The 13,191-nt window shown below is 44.9% G+C and overlaps 1 protein-coding gene across 1 annotated transcript in view; it reads left to right on the top strand.

Annotated features, from left to right (window-relative positions):
- The window catches only part of doc2a (double C2-like domains, alpha), a 30,038-nt gene extending 19,216 nt beyond the window's left edge, over positions 1-10,822 (top strand). Inside the window, exons 7-10 of the mRNA XM_073494777.1 lie at positions 5,309-5,541; positions 7,697-7,778; positions 9,257-9,353; positions 9,918-10,822. Coding sequence (XP_073350878.1) covers positions 5,309-5,541; positions 7,697-7,778; positions 9,257-9,353; positions 9,918-10,054 — 549 coding nt within the window. The 3' untranslated portion in view covers positions 10,055-10,822. The remainder of the gene's footprint in view (positions 1-5,308; positions 5,542-7,696; positions 7,779-9,256; positions 9,354-9,917) is intronic.
- The last annotated feature ends 2,369 nt before the right edge of the window (positions 10,823-13,191 follow it).

Here is a 13,191-nt window from a genome sequence, read left to right as displayed (position 1 = left end):
GAAGGGTCGGTTATCTTGTGATCTCAGATGAAGAGGATGTATCGAGTCCATTTCACATTGTTTTACTCCCCGAGCTTCAGTTTTCATCAGCTCAGACTTCCTCCGCTCCACGTGGGCAGATAACTGTAGCAGAGTGGAGTAAAAGCTATTATCTGAATTAGTCCTTATTACACGCTCTCTAACTGAGATCATTTCCACTGAATTAAACCGTCATGAGATGAAACTACTTCTCATTTTTCCGGTAAAAACTCCTCCACCACTTCTCTGAACTGCAGCTCAGATAATCTCACCACGACAGGACGAGCTCATGTTCATCTGTCCAAACCTCAGGACGGGATCGGATGTTCTGTTATTAGTCTGTCACATCCATTTACCAGACTGCACCCAGCCGGGCCTCGGGGACGGATAATGGACCTGTGTGAGTTTATTCCTGGCGACTGGATGGTTTGTAGCTTATAAAACTAAACGTGTTTGTTGTACAGAAACAGATTCTGCTCTCAGATATTTCAGAGAAACAAATCAAATCAAAGTCTGGTCGATGCTCAGGAGACAAAACCTCCCAGTCATCCGGTCTCATGTGCTGCTGGTGGTCTTGATCTAGGTTTGACCTGGGACTTGTTGGTTATTGACTCTGGACTTGTTGGTCTTGATCTAGGTTTCTACTTGGGACATATTGGTCTTAGCTCTGGACTTGTTGGTTTTGATTTGGGACTTGTTGGTCTTGATTTTGGACTTGTTGGTCTTGATTTTGGACTTGTTGGTCTTGATTTTGGACTTGTTGGTCTTGATTTTGGACTTGTTGACTCAGGTTTTGTTGTTAACGACAGAATCTGAAATCAAAGCTGTTTTTATTTTGTCCTTGCAGATGAAACCTGCAACACATTTTCATATTTTCTGTTTGTCGTTTCTTTTCTAACATTTTTTGGCCAGAAAAAAAGTGTTTCCACGGCAACAGCGTCCCACCAGGTGCTACAGAGCAGCGTCCGGTTGTCTCTGGTGTTTGGTCTTTGTTCTTTTATTGGCAGCCTGTCCCATCATGTGAATCCTTCTCTGGTTCGGAGATGTCAGGGTCCAATTAGAGCCGTCTAAAGATTGGTTTGGTTCCTGTGGTTTGAGTGACACCGGCTGATTTAAGCTCCTTGTATGTTTGTTTGTGTCCGCTCTGGTTGTTAACCTGCCGCGAGCTCATTAGCCGCCTGCCGTCACCTCGGCAGGCCTACAGGTGTTTGAACACAGACGGAGGCAGCGGAGGTGTTTTGTCAGTGAAATCCCTCCAGTGTTTTCAGACAATTGACCTCAGAGTGGTGACAACCAGGAGCTTAACTTAATGACTCACCTTCAGTCTTTTGTTTGTGTCCAGGCTGATCTGAGAGCAGCCGGCTGTAAAACTGAACACCTGAAGACAAACAGCGGCTCAGCCGGTCTGTTTATTAGAGGAAAGCTCCGGCTCTGCTCACTTTCACTGTTTGTCTGCTGACGGACATAAAGCTGTTTGCCTGATTGGAAATGAATCACTGGGTTCAGTAATTAATGGTTTTGGATTGGTTATTAATTTTGAGCTGCTATGAATGAATGTGTTGCTGGTAGCTCAACGTGTCGAAGCAGCAGCCTCTAATTATTCTGCCTTACAGAGTATTATAATCAACATTCAATGCTCGATCTCTTTGTTAATATTTATTATTTATAATAAGCGCAGATTCATGTGTCAGAAGTAGAAAAATAACCCATCATCGCTCCTTCACTGCTGTTGGATTTATTTTACTCTGCAGTTATAAAATAACACAACAGTCCGACAGCTTCGTGACTCTGCAGGTTTAACTGATGTTTGTCTCGACTCCATTGAAGTGAATGGGGAGAGTCAAACAACATGCGATCAGACATCCTGAGGTCTAAGACTGAAACACTGTGGATTTCTGGCTGAAATGTGCCCAGATGTGAGAAATGTCCATAAAACTCGTCGGTCTTGATTCAGGGTTGATCTGGGACTTGTTTGTCTTCCGTTGGGATTTAACAAGTGTTGTTTGGTAAAAAGTACAATAATTTCCTCCAGAATGTGGCGTAGTAGGAATATAAAGTTGTATAAAATGGAAATAATGAAGTATCTTAAAACTAAGTTTAGGTAAAGTACTTGAGTAAATGTACTTAGTTACATTCCACCACTGCTGTCAGTAGGAAACAACAGCATGGTCTTGTTTCCCACAGGTCTGGATCAGTTACACAGAATCAGTGATGTTTGAACCCAGTCTGGCGCCGTCGTCTCTGCTGAACACATCAAACGCTGAGCCGTCCTGCGAGGGCAGCGCGTTGAAGCTGAGCTCTGGATGAACCCTCTCACTTCAAACACGAGGACGGACCTCTCACTCTGACGGAGAAGCCGAGCGCCGTCCGTCCCTCAGCCGCTCAGCTGGAGCGTGAACCTGCAGCTCGATGACATTTCCTCCAGCTGGGAAACACGTTTATTTGAAGTGAGCAGAAATCTGAAGCTGGACCGAGGCCTCATTTCAATCCATCCAGAGAGGCTGACTTTGTAAATGTGACAGAGCTGAAATCTCATCCAGCGCAGGCTCATCTACAAAGTGCCTTTCCCACCAATCGGAGGTGGGCGGGAGATAAATCCTGCCAAGCCGAGCTGACTCCCGCTACAGGCCATCGATCTGCTTATTTTCTGATCTTTTTTCTGTTTTTAGCTGCAGTTTGATTGTGAAGGCTGGTGGGAAGCAGCTGAACGCCGGCTGAATTTGTAGGAAGCCTTTAATACAAATAACGTGAAAAACACTCGCCTTTTGTTCAAAACTGAAGCGTTTGGATGTTTTGAAGCTCATTGAAAGGTCAAAGTGTGAAGACGGAGGAGCCGATCAAAGAGGCGGTGAACTGTGAGCTCTTTAATGAGGAGTGGTGGGATGATGGGGTGAGATGGAGGGAGAGAGTCTGCAAACCTCCCACAGGAGGGGGGAGAGTCTGCAAACCTCCCACAGGAGGGGGGAGAGTCTGTAAACCTCCCACAGGAGGGGGGAGAGTCTGTAAACCCCCCACAGGAGGGGGGAGGAGCAGAGAGACAAAGATGGAGGATTAAAGCATCGATCTTCTCACCCTCTGCTGGGTCACGAGCAGGAAGATCAACTCAAAGAGCTGCAGAGGGAAGAGTTTTATTAGATACACCATCAGTGCTGGAATGTAACTAAGTACATTTACTCATTTACTGTAGTTAAGTACAATATCGAGGTGCTTTACTTTACTTTGTCGTCTTTTCGTGCCACTTTCTACTTCCCGAGCGTTTCACAGTGCGGTGGTTTGTGAATCCTCCGTCACTTCTCTCTTTGTGGAAACTTCTTTGGGGATGAAATTAAATTTCCAGCTCATCAGTAGAAAACAAGATTACAGCTGGACTCAAAAGGCTCGAGTCCCTCCGACTGCTGGTTTAGTTTCACATTAAGCTGAGAGCAGAAATAAAACCCCCATTATCCCGTCATGGCTGACGCTTTGAGTCAGTTGCACCTGTAAACCTTCAGCTGGTACAGGTGACACAGGATGATGAATCACTCTCTGATTCTGTCCTCGAGTCTTTACAGTAAAAACACTGAACGCTTCCTCAGCTGTGAGAGAAACGTGGTGAATCCTGTCGACTGTGAAAACAGTGCAAGAAGAAGAAGTTATTTCAAGTATCACCGTGATATTATCCTCCACCGAACCAAGTATCGGTGCCTTTATTTTGAAAATGTCACCAGATGTAGCACGTAATGTAAATGTTCCTTTAAAATGTAAAAGTGCAGGATTGAGATCAGGATTTTAGTTACATGTAAATAAAAATCTTGATATATGAATTTGTGTCCACGTACACGAATCCTACTGATTAGATATAGTCAGTATTTGTTGAGCGCTGTGACACCGTGTTGTAATAAATGTGCTGATCAAAACAGCTTTAAAGTTAAAGATAGTGTCAGATTTCTGCATTACGACTCGACCGCTCTTATGTATGTTGTTGAGTACTTTAATGATATTAACAATGTTTAAACCACAGAAAGTTTAATCGAAGTAACAAAATGCATTTCTTTGTTCGCTGTCGCTCCCTCCGGCGTCGGGAAGTCGGCGAACGAGGTTAAACTTAACGTGACGAACGAAACATTTCTGCGTCCGAACGTTTGTGAGCCACATCAGACAGACAACAGATGAGTGAGTGTCGACCCAAACCTGAGCCTCTGAGTGAAGTCAGCACTCATCACAGACTCTGGTTCTGGTTCTGGTTCTCTCTCTGTAACGTTACGTTCATGAAGTAAAGTCCATTTCCCCTCCGGCTCCAGTCAGCAGTCAGCAGTCAGAGCCTGGAGGTCACCTCCGGATCACTGCTGCAGTCAGGCTGATCAACAGGAGTGAAGATAAATCCACTTTTTCTCTGAGCTCTCCTCCCGTCGGTGAACGGCTCCGGATCAGAACAGAATCTGATGAGACTCTGATGTCATCATACTGAGTCTCAGTGTTTGAGCTCCAGCGTGTTTTGGATTGAATCTCACTGTTTTACCGTCAATACAGAAGAAAACACCTAAAAGTTATTAATATCGGGCAAAATATGGAGTTATAAGTGTTTCACGTTTACTCTGTGAAGTTATGGATGTTTTGATGCTTTGATTTGAGTAGTTGGTACACGGGGCTACAGAGCACACGGTCTTCATCGCTCCTCAGTGCTGATGACCTGCAGTCTGACAGACGCACCTGTGAGTCCTGAAGTGTAAAAGCTCAACACAGTGAACAGAAAGTTGGTTTTGTTGCGAAGGGAAAAAACTGGCGTAATTGATTTCGACAGCCGACTTTTTGAAGCTGAAAGTGGAGCCTCGCCCACAGCGAGAGGACGAGAGACAACAAACAGAGACGTCCAGAGAGACGGAGAGTTCAGACACCTGCTGCAGAGCGAGTCCTCGGAGGACACGCGGCAGATCGTCTGATGTCCTCACCTGTGGGAGCCGCGCTGATCCTGGAGGGGAAATGCTGGATTTGTTTCAATTTAAAGAGCCTGAAGCAGAAACAGGCAGCTGAAAACACCAGAGACAGTAAAGTCCTGCCATCATCACACAGTCCCGACCGAACAACAGCAGCAGAACGTGACGTTAAAGAGAAACACATCCTGTTACTTTATGTTTCAATCTGTTGAGCAACACGTGGACACTTTCTTCTTCCTCCATCATTCGCTCTGAACATCTAAAACATGTTTCTGTGCTTCTTTCTGTCTGTATTATAAAATGAGTTATTAGCATGTGTGAAGGAAATCTGATCAAATTTAATCCGACTAATGCGATTAATCTGATTTGGTCCTCAGTGGGAGAAGGAGCAGCTGCACAGTCTGGAGGAGAGAGGACGTCTTCTTCTCTCGCTGCAGTTTCTGCCTCCACTCGGTTTGGAGGAGCAAGACGTGGAGGGAGGAGGAGGAGGAGGAGGAGGAGGAGGAGGAGGCGAAGGACGTCGCAGCGGAGGTCTCTGTGTGGGCGTGAGGCGCTGCGCCCACCTGGCAGCCATGGACGTCAACGGATTCTCTGACCCCTACGTGAAAATGTGAGACATCTTACAGGACACACAAACACGATGTCACACATCAGGTCGACTCAGGGTTTCATTCAGCAGCAGCAACTGAGAAATCAGCTGTTTATATTTCCTGTACAGTCGGTTTATCAAAATAATGTGGACTAAAATCTGTCGTCTGTCACCGACTTCTAACACGCAGGCTTCAGACTGAAGACAAACTCAGAGCCACATTATTAAAGGTTTATTTACTGCTCACTGTCAAGAGCATTCCTTATACCTGACGAGTGAAACCTGATTTAATAAATCACTGATCTGAAACAAGCTCATAGTCAGGACAGAAACAGCGACTCGGTCCTGACTGGTCGAACATCTGGTCTGATTATCAGCTGCTGACAGGGTAAGTGTAGTTTGATAAGATTCACAACACATTACAGAAACATGAGCAGAGAAATGAAAATGAAAGTGAGCTAACGATCGTGTTCTGCCTGTTGGATTCACTGTATAAATGTACGTTATGAGTAAAGCTACAGATAACGACCACAGAGGACTACAGTACTGGACTTCAGCCCTAATGAGGTCTAAACGCTGGAGTTGTGCCATCTTATTAACTTTGCGAATCAATGATGCAACTGTTGATGAAGAAGCACCATCTGTTTTCCAGCAGGAGGATGATGAGCGAGGAGAAGGAAACGAGCTGAGCCCTGTCAGGAGGAAACACTCGGGGCAGAGTGGAGGATTTAAGGCTTTCTGTTTTGTTCTTGTTTCCTCGGCACTCGAGGGACCCTCGCTTTGAAGAGAAGGAGAGTTTTTCTGTCGCACGCCATCAGAATACAAACTGAGTCTGAGCGAGAACAAGAAGGCGGCTGACGGCTTTAAATCTCACTCGGTATCAGCATGCTGCGTCACGGCTCGCTTTCAGCCAATATATCGACTTTAAACTGACGAAGCTGCCTTTTAAAACTCAGACAGTCGGTGTCATCACCTGTTCCTCTCTGATCATCTCTGTCTGGCTTTGTTATTGACTTTTTATTAATGCAGACAAATCTGTGCATGGTGCAGAGCTGGTTCTCAGACCTGCAGTGAAAACTGAAGATCTGATATTAGTCTGACTTCTGAAATTAAACCTGAGGCTAATTAATCCCTGATCACACTGAGACTCGTTGATACAGCAGCTGCTTCAAAAAGGCCTCGGAAATGCATGTTGGATGAAACAGTGAAGCTGCGTGTGCGATCAGATGGAGTAGATAGAAAAAGTGGTGCGACACATCCAGGAACATCTTCACAGAGACCGACCCATTGGACAGTGTTTACCTGATGACGACCACACTATCATCACCATCTTGGTGCTGCTGCTTACGTTCAGCTGAACGGAGACTGAAAAAATGTGTTTATGTAAATGAATAACTGTGTATATGTTCTGTACTTTGTGTAGCATGAAGGAGTTTATTTCATTTCCCTGTGTCTTTAAAAGATTCAGCCTGAACCTCACATTTATCTTTCAATCTTTCAATCCCTTGTGGAGGCTCCAGACTTCCAGGTTTGGACCCGCTGAAGTCAGAAACTGGACTAGAATCATATTCAGAGCTGCAGAATGAACACGCTTCACAGGCAGAGCTCAGGGTACCAGGGGCCCCCTGCTGTCTGCAGTTTGTCGAGGCGTTACTGCATCGGACGTGGCTCCACTTCAGCATCTTTATCTCCTCATATCCTCGGTTAAAATAACGGATCAGAACCGGTGACAGTTCAGTTCTGTACGGCTCCCCGCGACAGCAGCCACTGACGAAGATGAAGATGAAGAGTGGCGCTCAGGCCTCCGCGTCCTGCTGTGAGACACTGAGCTCACAGTGTGTGTGTGATTAATTATTAATTGCTGTTTCATTAATGATGATTTGCATGATTTCATCAGACTGCAGAGAGCCGACGTCGGCTCCCGGCACTCAAACACTCCTTTAATGAAGCACACGGAGGCGTTTCCACTCTGTAACTTCACATCGTCATGTTTTCTCTTAATGGGTTTTAATTAGGCTCACGGCGATGCATGACGCAAGAATCTAGCTTTTCTGTTTAAAGTCTCTGGAGCTGCTCTGATCGGTGGAGCTTCACCTCTGATCAGATGGATTCTTACACAGAACGAATGAAGGGGAATAATTTACCACCACTGACTAACACCTGTCTCTGCTCTCAGCTACCTGAAGCCCGACATCGAGAAGAAGTCTAAGCACAAAACAGCGGTGATGAAAAAGACCCTCAACCCTGAGTTCAATGAGGTAAGATCTCCCAGGTGCCCCGGCACGTCCAGCACCGACCCTGAGCTCCACATCTGGGACCTCATTACAGAGAATGTTCTTCACCTCTTGTGCTGCCTTAAGTTAATTTCCAAAGACAGTAAAAAGCCAAATGTCTCCCCTGAACTCATGTCTGAGTCCCGTCTGACCTCAGACCTCGTTTCTTATCTTAAGTAGAACTTTAAAACTTCATTCTTCATCATCACCTGTCAATCACTTGTCTCTGGCTAGCTAGCTCGCTATAATCGACAAGAAAAACTTAGCTTCTCCAACAGGCTAACATCAGTGTTAGCTTCTCCTACAGGCTAACATCAGTGTTAGCTTCTCCTACAGGCTAACATCAGTGTTAGCTTCTCCAACAGGCTAACATCGGTGTTAGCTTCTCCTACAGGCTAACATCGGTGTTAGCTTCTCCTACAGGCTAACATCGGTGTTAGCTTCTCCTACAGGCTAACATCGGTGTTAGCTTCTCCTACAGGCCAACATCGGTGTTAGCTTCTCCTACAGGCTAACATCGGTGTTAGCTTCTCCTACAGGCTAACATCGGTGTTAGCTTCTCCTACAGGCTAACATCGGTGTTAGCTTCTCCTACAGGCTAACATCGGTGTTAGCTTCTCCTACAGGCTAACATCAGTGTTAGCTTCTCCTACAGGCTAACATCAGTGTTAGCTTCTCCTACAGGCTAACATCAGTGTTAGCTTCTGCTACAGGCTAACATCAGTGTTAGCTTCTCCTACAGGCTAACATCAGTGTTAGCTTCTCCTACAGGCTAACATCAGTGTTAGCTTCTCCTACAGGCTAACATCAGTGTTAGCTTCTCCTACAGGCTAACATCAGTGTTAGCTTCTCCTACAGGCTAACATCAGTGTTAGCTTCTGCTACAGGCTAACATCAGTGTTAGCTTCTCCTACAGGCTAACATCAGTGTTAGCTTCTCCTACAGGCTAACATCAGTGTTAGCTTCTCCTACAGGCTAACATCAGTGTTAGCTTCTCCTACAGGCTAACATCAGTGTTAGCTTCTCCTACAGGCTAACATCAGTGTTAGCTTCTCCTACAGGCTAACATCAGTGTTAGCTTCTTCAGCAGTTACAGTTGGAGCCTTTGAAACAGTATTTCAGTGTTTATATTGTTGTATGTCATCTTCATGTCATTAGCATACAGAGCTAACGGTGCATTTTGAATCTATGCGTCTATAAGATTATTCAGTAGAATTATAGCTCAAATAATGTAGGATTGTTTCTGTAAACATCATCCTCACCTGAGATCAGAGACTTCTGACATCACAGGTGTTGTTCTTGTTGAAACAGGTAACATGATGCATTCATGAGTCGGTGCCGGTTGTAGTTTTTGACACCGTCACGCTGCTTTAAATCCCTTCATGTGTGTGTGTGTGTGTGTGTGTGTGTGTGTGTGTGTGTGTGTGTGTGTGTGTGTGTGTGTGTGTGTGTGATCGCTGCAGGAGTTCTTCTATGAGATCTCCCTGTCCGAGCTCACCAACAAGACCCTGGAGGTGACGGTGTGGGACTACGACCTCGGACGCTCCAACGACTTCATAGGTGAGACGCTGACGGCTCGTCCTGATCCTCAGTGAGCTCCATGTTGGATCTCAGGAACATGTTTCATGGTTCAGTGAGAACGTCTGAGGAAATAATCACAAATCAACTGAACATATTTGACAGGAAGGTCCTCTTGTTTCAGCTGTAAATATTAATGAATGTAACACAAGCTGCTCGTTAGCGTCAGCAAGCTGCTCAGAGGGAGCTCGTGTATGTTTGTTATGATCATTAATGCATTTTTATCACTCTAACCATCTGTATTACTGCCTCACCACTGATCATTACACATATCTGTGTATCAGTAGATTAATATTCTCGCTGATAATTTATCTGAGAAGCACAGATTCATTAGTTCAGTGTGATGTGTTTACTGCTGTTTGTGTCCTGAAGTTAGTTTCAGGTTGGATAGTCCACAGTGTGAGCCGGTGTTAGCAGCCAGAGGACGTTAGCTTCTCTGAGAGACCGTCACAACAAACATGAAACTAAGCACAGATATAAATAAAAAGTGAACGCCTGACGTGAAACCTTTAATTTGAAGTGACTTCCTGTTTGTTGCTCGTTCAGGTGGCGTCTGTCTGAGCTGTCACTCTCAGGGCGACGCCCTCCGTCACTGGATGGACTGCCTGAAGAACAAAGGCGTGAGGGTGGAGCGGTGGCACATCCTGTCCAATGAGCTGCCGCGAACCCTCGGCCACGACTAAACCTGTCGGAGCGGCATCATCGGTGCATGCAGACGGTGGCTGGCGAGGATCACACGAGGTCCTCTGGTTACTTTATGGGACGGACTGGAGATACTTCACCACGGGAAGCAGCGGTAATTGAAAGGGAAAGTGTATTATAATAAGAACCACCGTGACGGTCGGAGAGCAGGGTGGAGCTGGAGCAGCACGGTGGTGTGCCTTCATTATCAATCATCCAGAAGAAGAAGCTCTCGGCTCCATCAACACTGAACATCACACCTGCCCTCAGCATGAAGCTCATCCACATCAGGGTCGGACCGACACACTCGACTCCTGAGGGGCTGAACGAACACGGTTCAGTCGACACCTCAGCCGAGGATGTCGGACTTTAAAGTGCATGTTTCTTCTCTACAGATTGTGAATCAAACGTCCTGTGATCTCTGGAAGAAAAATCAGTTTTGGTGTCATGACGCCGCCTGTTTGTGCATGTTGCAGCCTGACCTGCAGTTTATTCTGTCAACAGTCACAAGAAGTTCGAACCATCTGATCGTTCAACATCAAACCATCATGAAGCACAACGTCGCTAGAAATATAACTCGTCCATTTCCAGGTGTAGCCAGAGATTTTAAGAGAGCATAGATAAGACGGAGCTGCTCAGCTTCGCCTCCGATCTTCCTCCGATCGCAGTAGCACAGCGAAAACTTCCCCCACAGCCCCAAAACATCATCCCCTCAGAGCGCCGTTACAGAAGAGACACCAAGAACTGCAAACAACGTCCATGATGGCTCTTTATATTCTGAGTTTTTGATATTTTTATTAGTTTTATATTTGTAAAACTTCCATCAAACTGAGAAAAGTGATTTAAAAATCTGTGAGGTGATTTTTTGAGGGAACCTGAAGCCAGAGAAGTTTTCTTGGCGAGTGATTCTCATCGGTTTGAATCGGCGCCATCTTTGCATCTGGTATCTAGTTCTTCTATAAATCTGTGGGTGGAACCTTTAATTAATGTTCCAGGAACATCATTTCAACCTAAAGACCGGAAAAAGTCCACTTTAAACGTCCCCACAGCACACGAACGTCTTGCAGATGTCAACACGAAGATGTTGGTGAGACGTCAAACAGATACCGACCTCTCGCCATCGTCTTCCCAATTAGGAAACGTGCTCCAGACGATGTCTTTCCAACAAGACGTATGTTTACACTATTCATTTATTATTTGTATGACAAGTTTACAGGCTTGTGTCACTGTGTGGTTCACTTCCAGCCACAGAAACCTTGGTTAGTTTCAGAAAAGATGGTTTGTATTAACAATCATCATGTTTTAGCTCAATCTGGCCTTTGCAGTACGTTTCTTTTCGTAGAGATCACTATTATATCAAGATCGAGCTGGCTGAGCAGTTTTGTGTTTATTTGTGTGGAAGTTATTCAGTTTAGGAAATCCCACAATCTGTAACAGGCATTCGTTAGCTCGAGCTGGCTAGCTGACTCGACAGGGACGAGAAGTCGTCTCTGCTGCCGGTGGTTGCTAAGGATCGATTAGTTACCTCGATTTCTTTTCATGAAGGAGTCTAACTTTAGCTAAAAAGCAGCTTTTTCTTCTTCTTCTCACCAGCAACCATCTTTACCAGCCGTCACTATCAGATTCACCAGCTGCCGCTAGCTAGCTAGTTACGCTAACATTAGCTCCATGATGTGCTGCTGAAAAGTAGGATTTTGAGTGTTTTGAGGAACAACTGTAGGAGCTGCTGAGCTCACACAGCTCCTCGTTTACTGATTTTCACTTTAACTGATTTAATGCTAGCTCGGTTAGCATTGGCTCTGGTTACCGGAGGAGTGTTTAAGAGCCAAAGCTAAAGTTGGACAGAATTCAGGACCAGCCTCAACACAGCGGACATGCTAGTGATCGACTGGGTTTAACCTCATTAACTCTATTAGTCACGTTCTCCTCGGCAAACACTCATTTACTACAGCTGGTATAAGCTAATTTAGCAAATTTCCCTGTTATGGGGCTGATGAAGGATTATCTTATCTTAGACAGCTAACTGGACATGCTAACTGGACATGCTAACGATCACATTAGAGCAGATAACGGTTCAACACCTCCTTTACAACTTATTCTCCTTACAAACTGATGCTTTGTGTTTAAAGGCCTCCTGCTGTGCCTGGTGACGGTTGCTTAGCTATGATTGGACAATCACTGTTTGGTGGGCGGGGCTTAGTGAACATCTGATCAGCAGCTTCCATTTGAAACCTGTACAGCCGCCGTGTTTCACCTTCCTGTTGGTCTGTGACGCAGATCTGATCTCTTGCACTTCTTAATACGACTGTGAACAACTGCATCCTTCTGTCGCCATGATGATGATGATGATGATGATGATTTTAATACAAGTGTTCTTCCTCTCTGTTGCATGATGCAATATGTTGATATACTTCTTTATATCTCTGATATATATATATATATCTCTGCCTGTTTTCTAACTCAAAGTGTTGAGGTGAGACATGATGACACCTTCAGGTACGTCCTCTGTTTACAGTGTTCTTCTTCATCTCTTCTGCACGACTGAATGTACGACTGTGGCTTTATAACGATATCGTCGACCTGTTGTTTACACTGAGCTCGTGCTTTACAGGTGTTCTTACATTTCTATCAGGTGTTTTATGTACGATGATGCAACAATAAATTTGGAATGCAACAGTGACTCTGAGTCTGTTCTCGCACTGTGATGCTCCTCAGGTGAGTGAGTCACTGCTGCCCCCCGCAGGCAGAGCAGAGAACTACAGCTGCACCTGCACAACACACACTGATGTAGATCACTTTTATTACTGCAGGTGTGTCAGGTGAGTTCATGTCGCCTTATTCAGTCAAAGTAGTGAAACTTCACTGTGAAATGACTCCGATACAAGTAAAAGTACAAAATATTTAGCACAAAAGTCAAAGTTCAGAAATAAATAAACTTCAATAAACAAAAATTAATCAATTAGTAAATAAAATTAATGTATTTATGTATTGAGCTGTTTATATATTTCTTCATTTATGTTTGTTGTTGGCCGGTTCAGTCCTCCGTACTTTACGACCCGTCTGTGTTATATGTTGTATTACTGGATCAATATTCATAAATTCATGTGTGAGCTGAAAATCTGCCAAACTCAGAAATAAA

Source organism: Pagrus major, chromosome 23, assembly GCF_040436345.1.
Source record: "Pagrus major chromosome 23, Pma_NU_1.0".
Classification (NCBI taxonomy): Eukaryota; Metazoa; Chordata; class Actinopteri; order Spariformes; family Sparidae; genus Pagrus; species Pagrus major.
This window is presented reverse-complemented; position numbering and strand designations above follow the sequence as displayed.